Genomic DNA, 12,758 nt, shown 5'->3' on the forward strand with positions numbered 1-12,758 from the left:
GGTTCAGTCAAAAGTAAGATGTGGATTAATATTATTAATTCCACTTGAACTGAAGCGGCCTCTAGCTAGGCATACAATTCACTTGATCTCACTGAATTATTAACTTGTATAATTAACACTGAACCGCATTTATTAGACTTAGAATTAAATGCATACTTGGACAAAGGGCATTATTTCCTTCTATCTCCCACTTGTCCTTAGGGACAAGTGTGCATTTCCTAATTCCTTTGTCGCTTGATGCTTGCTCTTGAACATAAGGTAAGAGTTGTCATCCTTATTATCTCCAGAGGTGTTTCTCGGTTTCAGAGTTCAACTGATCAAATAATCATAGCCTATGATTCATCTGAGCACGGCCATGCATTTTACAGTTTCTAGCTCTCCGAGTGGCCTTGTACAACTTTTAGCATCTCATCCCGATTTATGGGAGGACAATCCCAATCTTGCGATCTTGAGATTAGACTTCGTTTGATAGGTGATTACCCGAGTGTTGCCTTTATAGCTTCCTTTTACGGTGCGACGGTTGACAACGTCAAAGTAACCAGTTCTCAAACAAGTAATCTCAAATCACTCAAGTATTGAGGATTAGTGTCTAATAATTTTAATGAAATTTACTTATGGCAGATTTTCATCTCTTACAGTAAAGTTTCATAGGTCTGTCCGATACTAGTCTTCCCAAAGTAAGTATCTAAGCAAATGATTGCGACATTGCCATGTCCACATAGTTCAAGAAAAAGAACTACTAGTCATCTTGCATTCTAGTCGTCTCGCGTTTTCTATGCGTCCATCTTATCTCGAGCAACAAACACCTTGTTCTCAGATGTTTGTAGAAGTAATACCCCTTTGTTTCCTTTAGATAGCCCACAAGGATACATTTGTCAGATTTTGGTTGAAGTTTGTCTGAAATTGATCGTTTGACATATACTTCACAACCCAAAATCTTAAGAAAAGACACATTTGGAGGCTTTCCAAACCATAATTCATATGGAGTCTTTTCGACAGCTTTAGACGGAGCTCTATTTATAGTGAGTGCAGGTGTGTTTAGTGCATGTCCCCAAAATTCTATTGGAAGATCGGCCTGACCCATCATTGATCTAACCACGTCTAGCAAGGTTCTATTCCTCCGTTCTGACACACCGTTCCATTGTGGTGTTCCAGGAGGAGTCAATTCTGATAGAGTTCCACATTCTTTCAGATGGTCATCAAATTCATAGCTTAGATATTCACCGCCTCTATTAGACCGCAGTGCCTTAATCTTCTTGCCTAACTGATTCTCTACTTCACTCTGAAATTCCTTGAATTTGTCAAAGGATTCAGACTTATGCTTCATTAGGTAGACATAACCATATCTACTGAAGTCATCAGTGAAAGTGATAAAGTAGCTGAAACCACCTCTAGCATTTGTACTCATTGGTCCACATACATCTGTATGTATTAAACCTAATAGTTCAGTTTCTCTTTCTCCAATTTTAGAGAAAGCTTGCTTTGTTATTTTGCCAAGTTAACATGATTCGCACTTACCATAATCCTCTAAGTCAAATGGTTCTAGAATTCCTTCCTTTTGAAGTCTTTTTATGTGCTTCATGTTAATATGGCCTAATCGACAATGCCACAGATAGGTGAGATCTGAATCATTCTTTTTGGCCTTTTTGGTATTTATGTTATAAACTTGTTTGTCGTGATCTAATAAATAAAGTCCATTAACTAATCTAGCAGATCCATAAAAAATCTCTTTAAAATAAAACGAGCAACTATTGTCTTTTATTAAAAAGGAAAATCCCTTAGCATCTAAGCAAGAAACAGAAATGATGTTTTAGTAAGACTTGGAACATGGAAACATTCTTCCAGTTCCAAAACTAGCCCAGAGGGCAACGACAAATAATAAGTTCCTACAACTAATGCAGCAATCCGTGCTCCATTTCCCACTCGTAGGTCGACTTCACCCTTGCTTAACCTTCTACTTCTTCTTATTCCCTGCGAATTGGAACATAAGTGTGAGCCACAACCTTTATCTATTACCCAAGAAGTTCAATTAGCAAGTATACAGTCTATAACGAAAATACCTGAAGATGGAACGACTGTTCCGTTCGTCTGATCTTCCTTAAGCTTCAAGCAATATTTCTTCCAATGCCCCTTCTCCTTGTAGTAGAAGCATTCAAATTCAGAAGTGGGTTGGCTCACCTTCTTCTTTTCAGACTTGGTGCCGCCAGATTGCTTAGTCGGGCTGGCCTTCTTGCCACCTTTCTTAACATTCCTCTTCTTGCCAGATTTCTTGAACTTATCCCCACGCACCATAAGCACATCTTGCTTATCATTTGTCAGCGTCTTTTCAGCGGTCTTCAGCATACCGTGAAGCTTAGTGAGCGTTTTCTCCAGACTATTCATACTGTAGTTCAGCTTGAACTGATCATACGCGTTATGAAGAGAATGGAGGATGGTGTCTATAGCCATTTCCTGAGAGAACTGCTAATCCACCCGACTCATATTCTCAATGAGTCCAATCATTTTGAGAACATGTGGACTTACGGGAAGGCCTTTCTTAAGCTTAGTCTCAAGAATTTGCCTATGAGTCTCGAATCTTTTGACTCGAGCCAGATCTTGGAACATGTTCTTTAACTCACTGATGATCGTGAAAGCATCTTAGTTGATGAACGTTTTCTATGGATCTGCACTCATGGTGGCAAGCATTAGACATTTTACATCCTTGTTGGCATCAATCAAACGATTGAGGGCTGCCTGAGTGACCCCGTCGCCTGCGGCTTCGGGCATCGCCTCTTCCAGGACGTACTCCTTTTCTTCCTGCATAAGAACTATTTGCAATTTCCTTTGCCAGTCAAGGAAGTTTTTCCCTCTCAATTTCTCCTTTTCGAGAATTGATCGGATGTTGAAAGAATTGTTGTTTGCCATAGTTAAAACTACGATTGAAAAAGAATAAACAAATAAATAACCATTCACAGTTTCTCTTAATAAACTTAAATTCTCGCATACATGCATAATTTATTATTTATTAAGAATTTTATTCAAGTTATGTGTTCCGGCAGGTGTGAATAAAATGATTCCAATACCCTTGAATCATTGAAGAATTAAGCACATTATATATTTAGACTCAATTCTAAAATATTTTAGGTAAGCAAAGCCTTTGCTAATAGTCTAGAAACTACTCTTGGTTGATAGGTACGTCTAAGGTCTTATTAGGTAAACCTATCTTATTTGCCACGTCATAAAAGGATTCCTTACTTATATCGTTGAGTTTCACCAAAACTAACATGTACTCACAATTATTTGTGTACCCTACCCCTTTAGGATCAATAAGTAACACCTCGTTATGGCGGAAAACTATTACTAAGATTGATGTAAAGGTTATCCAAGTAAGTGTTATTTTGGAATGGCACCTTTTAACTCAATTTTTAAAGTTTGGAACTTAAGGCTCTTACTATGTTGGTTAGATTTTAAATGAACTAAAATCCTTAATCATGCAACATAATCAAGTCATAATCTCATGCATAATTAAGACATATTTAAAGCAATAAATAACTTAAAGCATGCATAAGATATAAATGTGATCTAGTATGGCCCGACTTCACCTTGAAGCTTCAACTTCAACTTCAAACTCCGTCTTGAAAATGGATTGGAAACTCCGTCTTGAATTTCACCATGGGAGGCGGCATTTTCTTCAAATAGGATAATCTATAATTGAAACTAATTACAACTATTTGATGGTACGCAGACCATATATAAAGCAATAAAACTTTGGTACTTTAGACCAATTTTACATTCAAATTAATGGTACGCAGACCATATTTTCTATCCTATTTGGGTCATACTAGTCACTTTCCATAACCTGGAAAACAGTACATTTACAATATACCATTCACCCATTCATTTATCAATGAATGGCCCACATAGCTGGTTAGTAAAACATATTATGCATCACATAAATATTTGCAGCAATTAATCAAGGCTTCCAATAATCTACAAATTATTCAATCCTTATTAATTCTAATCGAGTTGTTTTAACCTTAAAGGAATGTAGACCTAATCAAGAGTTTATGACTAAAACGCTCCCACTTAAACCAAGAATTTTACATGTTTTACGAATTTTAAACATAAAATTGTATTTCCTAGTCTAACAGGAAACTTACACATTTAATTAAAATTTAAAGCTCATGTAAAATTATTATTTAAATCCTTTAATTTATTTTCAGTTGAAATAAATAAATAAATTTAAATTTAATCAAGGTTTTAATTTTAGTAAAATAATTAGTATAAATAAAATTTATAATAAATAAATTATTTAAAATTAAATTCCGAGAAAAAAAATTAAATTACGAATTTAAATTTAATTAAAATCGTTTTTCAACCGAAAAATCAAAATTAAAATTAAAACGAACCAATCGGGCCAAGACAAGGCCATGGTCTAGCGCCATTCCTCATCGAGTCCAACTAGCAGCAGCGCCCAATGGACTGCCACTCGATTGATCGTACCGCAAAGCCCGAGCGACCACGCGCAAAAGCAGCAAGCCGAGCAAGCCACGCTTGGGAGCAACCCACTCGCCTACTGCCGAGGCAGCGCTGTTGGGCAACGCTGCTGGACGAGCCAGTCATCGCTGCCCGCGCGAGCGATGCGTTGTGCTCGTTGCCTTGCCCCCTCGCCCACCCCGCCCACTGCTCGCAACACACGGAGCTAGGCAGGGCTGCTGCCTTGCGCGCATGTGCCACGCCCTTGCTCGTTGCATTCGTACCGCATGGGCGACGAGCTCCCTTGCTCGTCGTCGCATGCCCACACTATACAACACCCCTTAAGGGTAACACTTAGCGTCCATTGCTTCGTGCGTGCAAGATTCGTGAACAGATTTTATAAAAATCAAAACCTTTATTATTTAAATTTGTAGACGAATTAATAAATCATATTAATTTCATAAATTTTGGGCGAAAAATCAAAAATTTATTATTCAAATTAATTTCCGATTATATTTATTTTCATGGATTCAAATCTAGGTCATAAAATTTTAAAACTTTTCAATTTTAACAAATTTTATGGTGGTTTTTAATCATAGATTCTGATAAGCGTGTTTTCCGTCGTTGATAGAAAACCACCTATGCAAACAATATTTATAAAACCACTTCAACTACCGGCAAGCGGTAAGCAAAGGCATCGTCCCAAAGAAACGGTGAATTATTGAGTTGGAAGTCAATCTAGTTCGATCAAGGATTTGTTTTGAAATGTCACTTTTAAGAGTCTAAAAAACAAATAAAGAACTGTGTAAAATTGAATCAAGAAAGGGAAATGCTAGGGAGTCGGAGATAGCCTAGGGAAACCGGGGGAAATCAATTCAACTATTTAGCAATGGTGATCATGCAACGAAATGGTGATTAGGCAAACGGCATCTAAAGACGAACCCGCCACCTCTCGGATAGGGAACGCTAAGCGTCTAATCCACGGAAGAGCTTTCGCCTAATCCTAGACTAAACTAACTAGCATATAATAGGTACCCCCATTTGATCAACACAAGATAGGTCCACAATGTCTTGCCAAACCTATCCTATGGTTCCACGGAAATCTAATCGAATAGCATTTGCAACTACCACTCAACTAGCATGGATTTCCTATCATCAAATCTTATTTAATCACATGAATCAACCAACAATCAATAATCTATTTCCCCTAATTCATCCCCTAGTTTCTCCCCTTTCCCTAACCTAAAACTACTCACTAATCATCCTAACAATCAAGCTATCCATTAGTTCAAAACTAGCTATCATGAAATTAAAGGAGGAGAAGTAGAGAATAGGAAACTCAATTGCACAATCAAATCAAAAACTGAAAATCAAAGTAACAAGCAAAATTGAAATCAAGAACTCAAGGTATTGAGGAATTGCAAAACAATTATCAACTAAGCAAGTGAAAGAATTAAAGAACTAAGAATTCAATTGCATAAAGAAGAGAAGAGTTGAAGAAAATTACTGAATTGATGCTTGGAATTAAAGAGTTTCTCTCTCTAGATTGAAGAACAAAATCACAAAACCTCTAGAATTGAAAGTGTAAAAATATGAAATGTAAAATATGAAAGCGTAAAATGAAAATAATCAAAAATCCTATTTATACTAAACCCCAAAAATAAGAGTTTTAAACTCGAAAACTGAATCCCGCGCAGCCGTGCGAACGTGCAGACCCAGGTGCGATCGTGCTGTGCATCAATGCGAACGGGCCCTGCGACGATTCTTCTCCTTCGTGCCGTGCGATCATGCTCAATAACCGTGCGATCGCACGGCTGTAACTTGGCTAAATCTTAGAAAATCCTTGTGTGCTCGCACAGGAATTTAGTGCGAGCCCACTGAAATTCCGTGCGAGCGGGCTCCTCTGCGGTGCGATCGCACAAAATCACTCATAGTTCCTGCATCGATTTTCCGGATTTGTGCGAGCACACGAATTTGAGGCACGAGCGCACACACTGCCTTGACTTTTGGAGCCAACTCTGTAGACTCGTGCGAGCGCACAAAATGTCCGTGCGATCGCACGGCACCTGCTCGAGCAAATCTCAGCTGTTTTTCCATCATTTTCAACATTATCACCTGAAAACCACAAAGATGGAAAAGGGGAATAAAAGAACAGCAAAACTATATAAAACTAACAAAAAAAGCATAATAAAACTCTATAAAATCCTAGCCTAGAGCGACATAAATGCCGCTCATCAAACTCCCCCAAGCTAAGCGTTTGCTAGTCTCTAGCAAACAAAACTCAACTAGGGAAGAATGAGCAACCTATCAAGTTCTAAAATTTACCAAAATCTAAATCTAGCAAATCTAATCAAGGCAAGACTAAAAATGGAGAACGCAAATCAAGAAATGAGAGAAAGAAAAGAAGAAAAGAAAAGAAATTAAACTACAAAATCCAAGATGGGGGATTTATTATGGAACAAGCATAGAAAAACACTAATATTACTAATCAAATAAATGAGTACACGCTAACTAATGTCCCAAATCGAGTGAAAGATTCGAGCATCAAGCAAAGCGAACTAAAGGCAAACACTAGTCAATCCCCCTACATCCGAGCATACCACGTCAAAACTCTAGATCTTATTCACCTTTGAGAATAGCGTCTCGAGACACCGCGAAGGCGCCAGAAAATCAAGATTAGGCTACCCGACATCTTAGCATGACAATACCATTCCATAAACTTGACCAAATCCTCCCTCCACCGACAATGACTCAACTCAAAAGGGCCAAGAGTACTTTTTAGGGTGTAACGTAGGCTAGGGGTAAGGTGCGGAATAAATTTGGGATATGGTGCTCATACCTAAAGTGAAGCGCAATAAGAACTCAACTCAAGCATAATCAACCGAAAACAAACTTTTCCACTTATTTGGGATACCCCCAAGCTTATTCAACAACAACTCTAAACTACAACTCTTTTTGTTCTTTTTTCCTTGATTTGATTTTCCTCTCTTTTTTTGTGTTTCAATTGAAACTTTTCTCATGCCTTGTTTTTCTCTATTTTTGGCTTTTTCAGAATTTAATTCTATATTTTTTTTGCTTTTTGCATCAATTATTCACTATGTACAACACTTTTCCAAAACTTTAACATTCACACCAAACAACATTCATTTCTCAACTTTGCATATTCAATCCAAAACATCAAGCATCATAACTCAAAGCTTCACTATCACTTCTAAGGGTGAAAACAAAACAAAGGCTATTAGGCTTGTATTGTGCTCATAAGAAATGAAGGGTCAAGGCTCAAATGGCTAGCAATGGGGCAAGTGCAAACAAAAACATATGAGAAAAATAGAAAATAAAGTTCTAAACTAAAAAGAAAAAAAAGTCACCGAAAGAATTGCCTATATCGTCCCCTAAAGTAGTTCGGTCGCGGTCTCGGGAAGGAAATGGTCAAACTCGGGAGACAAGAAAGTCAATGCTAAGGATCCATGCCACTCAAATGAATATATGAATATGTGTTTGGGCTAATTTGAACATGAACCTCACAAGGGAGCAAATACCATTCTCTCCGGCTTCAAATCACTAGAGAATTCAACACCATCTTACCACAAGCCAAGAGTTCATGACGCATGCTACCCAAAGTTCAACCAACTTTCTTGACACCAAATCCTAGACTCGACCCAAGACATTAAGAACCGTGTAAAAATCTACCAACTAGGAATAAAAGCATTCTAATCTACAAGTTCCAATTTTATATGCCCCAATCAAGAATATTGCCTAGAAAACCTAGAAAACTTGCCTTGACGAAAAAGAAATCAAAAAAAAAGAAAAGGAAGAAAATAAGAAAACACACCAAAAAGGAAACAAAAAGAAACAAACACAAAGAAAAAGAAGAGAAACTAAAAATCAAGCTAAATCAAACTTAAGAAAACAAAGAAACAAACATGTATTGGTATGATTTCAAAGCAAAGAGCATCAACAAGTGGGCATCCACAAACAAAACTCCCCCCAAGCTAGAATTAGACCATGTCCTTAAGGCCTAAAACTAAGCAAGGAGGGGCACAACTACCCATCCACCCAAATGCCCCAACATGATATATGCCCGTCCCCTAAAGAATGCATAAGAGTCGGAAGGATGTTACCGGAAGTATCGTGGGAGCAAGTCCCGCAAAGACCCGTTAAAACCCGAAAAAACTCACCAAAAATGGACGGACAAGGCACAAGGTGGAAAGTGAGAACCCACCGCAAAGAATCATACCAAAACAATGCTAAAAAACAAGCAAGAAAAATTATTAGTAGACAAGGGCCAAATGGCCAAAACACACCAAGAACATCATCAAAGACTCATCATCATCATAAATAGACAACCACATGAAGTGGCAAGAAGACCATCAACACCAACAAGCTGCAAAAGATCCCAAGCAAAACCCCCACTCCGCAATTCTCGCCCAAGCTAATTTCAAGCATACCATCATATCAAGATGGGGGAGAAAAGGAGGGAACCCTAAGAAGAAGGACCCGGGGCATGCGCCTTACCCTTTGCATCATAAATCCTCCAAAATTCATCCCGCTCAAGGCGATGGGCACAAGCCGCATCGTCGGTGAAAGGGGTGACATTGTAGGTGGGGTCCACGTCGGGCCCCGAAGCATCGGTGTAAGGCGGCCAATCATATTCGGGCCGAAGGGGGTAGTTGCCATGGGGAGGCTCTCCTCGGGGACCATCCCAACCTCCCATGTACCCCCTAGGCCACCCGGTGAAATCCTCGGGCCAACCTTTTGGCCGATCAACCGGTGGGGGAGTGGGATACATGGGGTCACCTCGGTAGTCACTCCCGCCCATCATGGTATAATCATAAGGCGGAAAAGAGGGAGGAGTGACTCCGGGTTGGGATGGGCCCGTCCAATACGGGTAGGTAGGTGTACGCTCCTCATTCCAACTAGGGATGGGCCCTTGTTGGGGAGGGTGATAGGGATAGTTGACATAGGGGGAAAAATCCCCTTTGTCAACATGAAAATCGTACACCCGCCTACTGTAGTAGGACGAGTCAAAATCGGGATAAGAATCCCCCGTGCGGCTTCCTTGTGAAGCAAGAGAAGCCAAGGTGTTAGTTTGGCTCTCTTGTCCTTGCAAGATAGCCGCAATGGTGGATTGGAAGCCTTGGAAATCAAAAGGAGAGGAAGAAGAGGACATACCACCCTCATTAGGGGAAGGCTCCAAGATAGGAGGACTACGGGGAGGACCATGTGGAGGAGAATCCGGATTGGGTTGAGGAGGAGGAAGCCGCTGTGCTTGGGCAATGAATCGCGGGTCACGGGGAAGCAAGTACCGGACATTAGGAGTCCAAGAAGTGATGGCGGGATTGGGGAGGATGCACCAATCTAGCTGCTTTACCATCAAAATATACTTGTCGTCCTTGGTGGCCTTGATCCAATTGGCATTGGAGAGTGTCCTCAAGTCAAGGAACTCCCCTCCGGGAACCTCATCCAACTCAACTAAGATGTCCTGATAGGGATCACCGGGGAGTGCCCTCAAGAGAAGAGTGAGCATCCCTCCTAAGAGAATATCCCCACAAGTCGGCTGCCCATCCCGATGCTCAATGATTCGGGTGATCAACAGCTGCCCAAAATCTAGGATCCCCTCATTCTTCTCCGTGGCTAACCATAGGGCGCCAAGTTCCGCACTAGACAAGGATCCGGTGGCCCCCTTTGCAAAGACCGCATATAGGAGCATGCGATTCAAGTAACGGATGGCGGGGTGGTGAAAAGAAGAAGACTTGGCCGAGGAGGAAATGAATTTCTTCTCCTCTCCCGTGAGCTCTCCCCACCAAACATTCTCATCATAGTTGTCCACACACTCCGCCACGGGATTAACGATCAAACCCCGGTTTGGGTGAGTGGTAAAGAAATCATTCGGGTTGATGTTAAAGAAATCATTGATCGCCTCGTCGGTGAGCACGTGTTGATTATTGAAAGCTTGGAAATGAAACTCAACCAACTCTTTTCCATTGTCATGCACCCGGCGCCTCCTAGCCGAGGAAAGAACCTCAAGAGTGACCCTCTTATAAGTTTTGGCATTCATGGTCACAAAATCCTCAAGCTCAAGCCCCGCAATTAAAGCGTTTAGCTCCTTTTCGAACCCCAAGTCCGGAACGGTCTTCTTGTGATAGAACTTTGTCGGGCGGATGTTCCGCTTAGACAATTCCTCATAGTAACTCCAAGACCGTTGCTCCGGAAAAACAATTCCGTAGGTCTCGAAGGCCGGAGGAGTGATAGCCTTCCTCTTGTTCGCTTGGGGATTGGGTCCCTTCTTTGTATGCTTGGTCATCATGATGAATCTTAGGGACAAAAATCTACACACAAGCAAGAAAAGAGACACAATGCAAGGCAAAAGGAAAAAACTAAGTTAGTAAAAAAAAAAAACTACAATCTACTATAAAAATTATCACCAACAAGTATCACTTCATCACTCAAGTTCAACCTAAACAATCCTCATCAACCAATCCTCATTATCCAAAAACAACAACCCATCAAGAATTCCACCAACATTTCACCAAAATCGATCAATAGACTAGTCTTGACAAATATTCACAATGAAACATGCATAATAAGTGTAGACTAGCAAGGAACAAACACAAAAACAAACATGCAAATCCAAATAATCAAAATCAAAGATTTCAGAATTTCACCCAAATAGTATGAACAATGAGCTTAAATATAAAGAACAATGAAGAAAGAAGGGAAAGAAATCGTCACCACGAGTAAGGGAGGTAGACAAGATCACCCAAAAGCAAACTCCAATGCTCTAATCACAACAAGGAATCACAAAATCAATGTTCAACCAAACCCTAAAAATTTGGGGTTTTTGAGAAAAATCAAAAATAATTGGTTTTGAGGTGAGGAATGAGGATGAATTTGTGAATGTGAGTGGTGTAGAGTGAAATGTGTGAGAAAGATTGAGTGGGAAATGGAGTTTTGAGGAGTTGGAGTAGAGAGGAAAGTAGAGAGATGGTGAAGAAATGAGAAGTGAGGTGAAGAAATGAAAAAGAAAGGGGACGGATTTTCCAATAACACAATCGCAGAACAGCTCCGCCCGACCCGTGCGAGCGCACGAAATAACCGTGCGATCGCACGGTTCGAGCCCGATCGCACGCCCAGCAGCGCTCGATTGCACGGAATGGCTGGGAGCAACTGCCTCGATTTTCCAGTTTCGTGCGACCACACGAATCAACCGTGCGATCGCACGGAACTGGAATTATGTTTCTTGGCTTGCTCGACTATTGCACACCCATCTCAACATATTTATTATGAAAAGAAAAGTAAAAAGATGAAAACACACAAAAACAAACCAGTACAAGAGTTAGACAACCAGGTTGCCTCCCGGGAAGCGCTCGTTTAACGTCATTAGCTTGACGGACCCCCCCAAAAAGGTCAAGGGGGGTCAAACACGACCAACTTTGGGTCAACACTATTCACCATGCACTTCTTTGCCCCTTTGGGCACAAATATCTTACCGATACCGCCTTTCAAGAGACGAAAGCCAAACGATCCACCAACATGCCCCTCCTCGGGAATTGATGGATTCTTGACCTTCTTGGACTGCTTGGCTTTCTTAGCCGACCTATGGAACACCTTGGAGCGTTTAGCTCCATTAACATCTTCATCATGCATCTCAAATAACTCGGGGATGGTTACAACATCATCAAAATCAACCCCAAGAGTCTTTGGATATCCATGGACTTCCTTTTCACCGAGAGAGGACCTAGCAAGCTTATTAGCACACTTAGAAACATGAAAATCGTTAGAAGAATTAGCACAAGTATGGTTGTTCTCAACACAAGCAAGAGTGTCGATTTTCATGCAACTTTTCATTTTGGGACGACATTGATCATCAATAGTGAGCTTGAAGCTAGCTTTGGCATCTCCAGCCTTCAAGGTGATAAATCCCCCTTGCACATCGATAAGGGCACCCGCGGTGGCCAAGAATGGCCTCCCCAAGATAATGGGGGTGTGGGAATCCTCATCGATGTCCAAGACAACGAAGTCAACAAGAAAAGTAAGCTTGCCAACTACGAGGGGAACATCCTCAATCCTACCCAATGGAAACATAACCGATCGATCGGCTAGTTGCAATGACATAGTGGTAGGAGAGAGATCACCAAGAGTAAGCTTCTCAAAAATCTTATATGGCAAGATGCTCACACTTGCCCCCAAATCACAAAGAGCATTCTCAAATTTTAGCTTTTGAATGTTACAAGGGATAGAAAAACTCCCGGGATCATTGAGTTTTGAAGGAAAGGAGTGCTGAATTAGAGCGCTACAACTCT

The 12,758-nt window shown here is 40.6% G+C and overlaps 1 protein-coding gene across 1 annotated transcript; it reads right to left on the minus strand.

The window, feature by feature from the left end:
• Positions 1-5,948: 5,948 nt before the first annotated feature.
• Positions 5,949-11,442, minus strand: LOC130463796 (uncharacterized). Its single transcript, XM_056833042.1, has 2 exons — positions 11,188-11,442; positions 5,949-10,784 (listed from the first exon to the last, which is right to left on the minus strand). The coding sequence occupies exon 2, from the start codon at positions 10,760-10,762 to the stop codon at positions 8,939-8,941; it is 1,824 nt and encodes a 607-aa protein (XP_056689020.1). The 5' UTR covers positions 10,763-10,784; positions 11,188-11,442; the 3' UTR covers positions 5,949-8,938.
• Between the last annotated feature and the right edge of the window lie 1,316 nt (positions 11,443-12,758).

Source organism: Spinacia oleracea, chromosome 6 (genome assembly GCF_020520425.1).
Source record: "Spinacia oleracea cultivar Varoflay chromosome 6, BTI_SOV_V1, whole genome shotgun sequence".
Classification (NCBI taxonomy): Eukaryota; Viridiplantae; Streptophyta; class Magnoliopsida; order Caryophyllales; family Amaranthaceae; genus Spinacia; species Spinacia oleracea.

Bases quoted from the DNA above. Each gene is read 5' to 3' on its own strand.
- LOC130463796 (XM_056833042.1), bottom strand. From the start codon at position 10,762: ATGATGACCAAGCATACAAAGAAGGGACCCAATCCCCAAGCGAACAAG.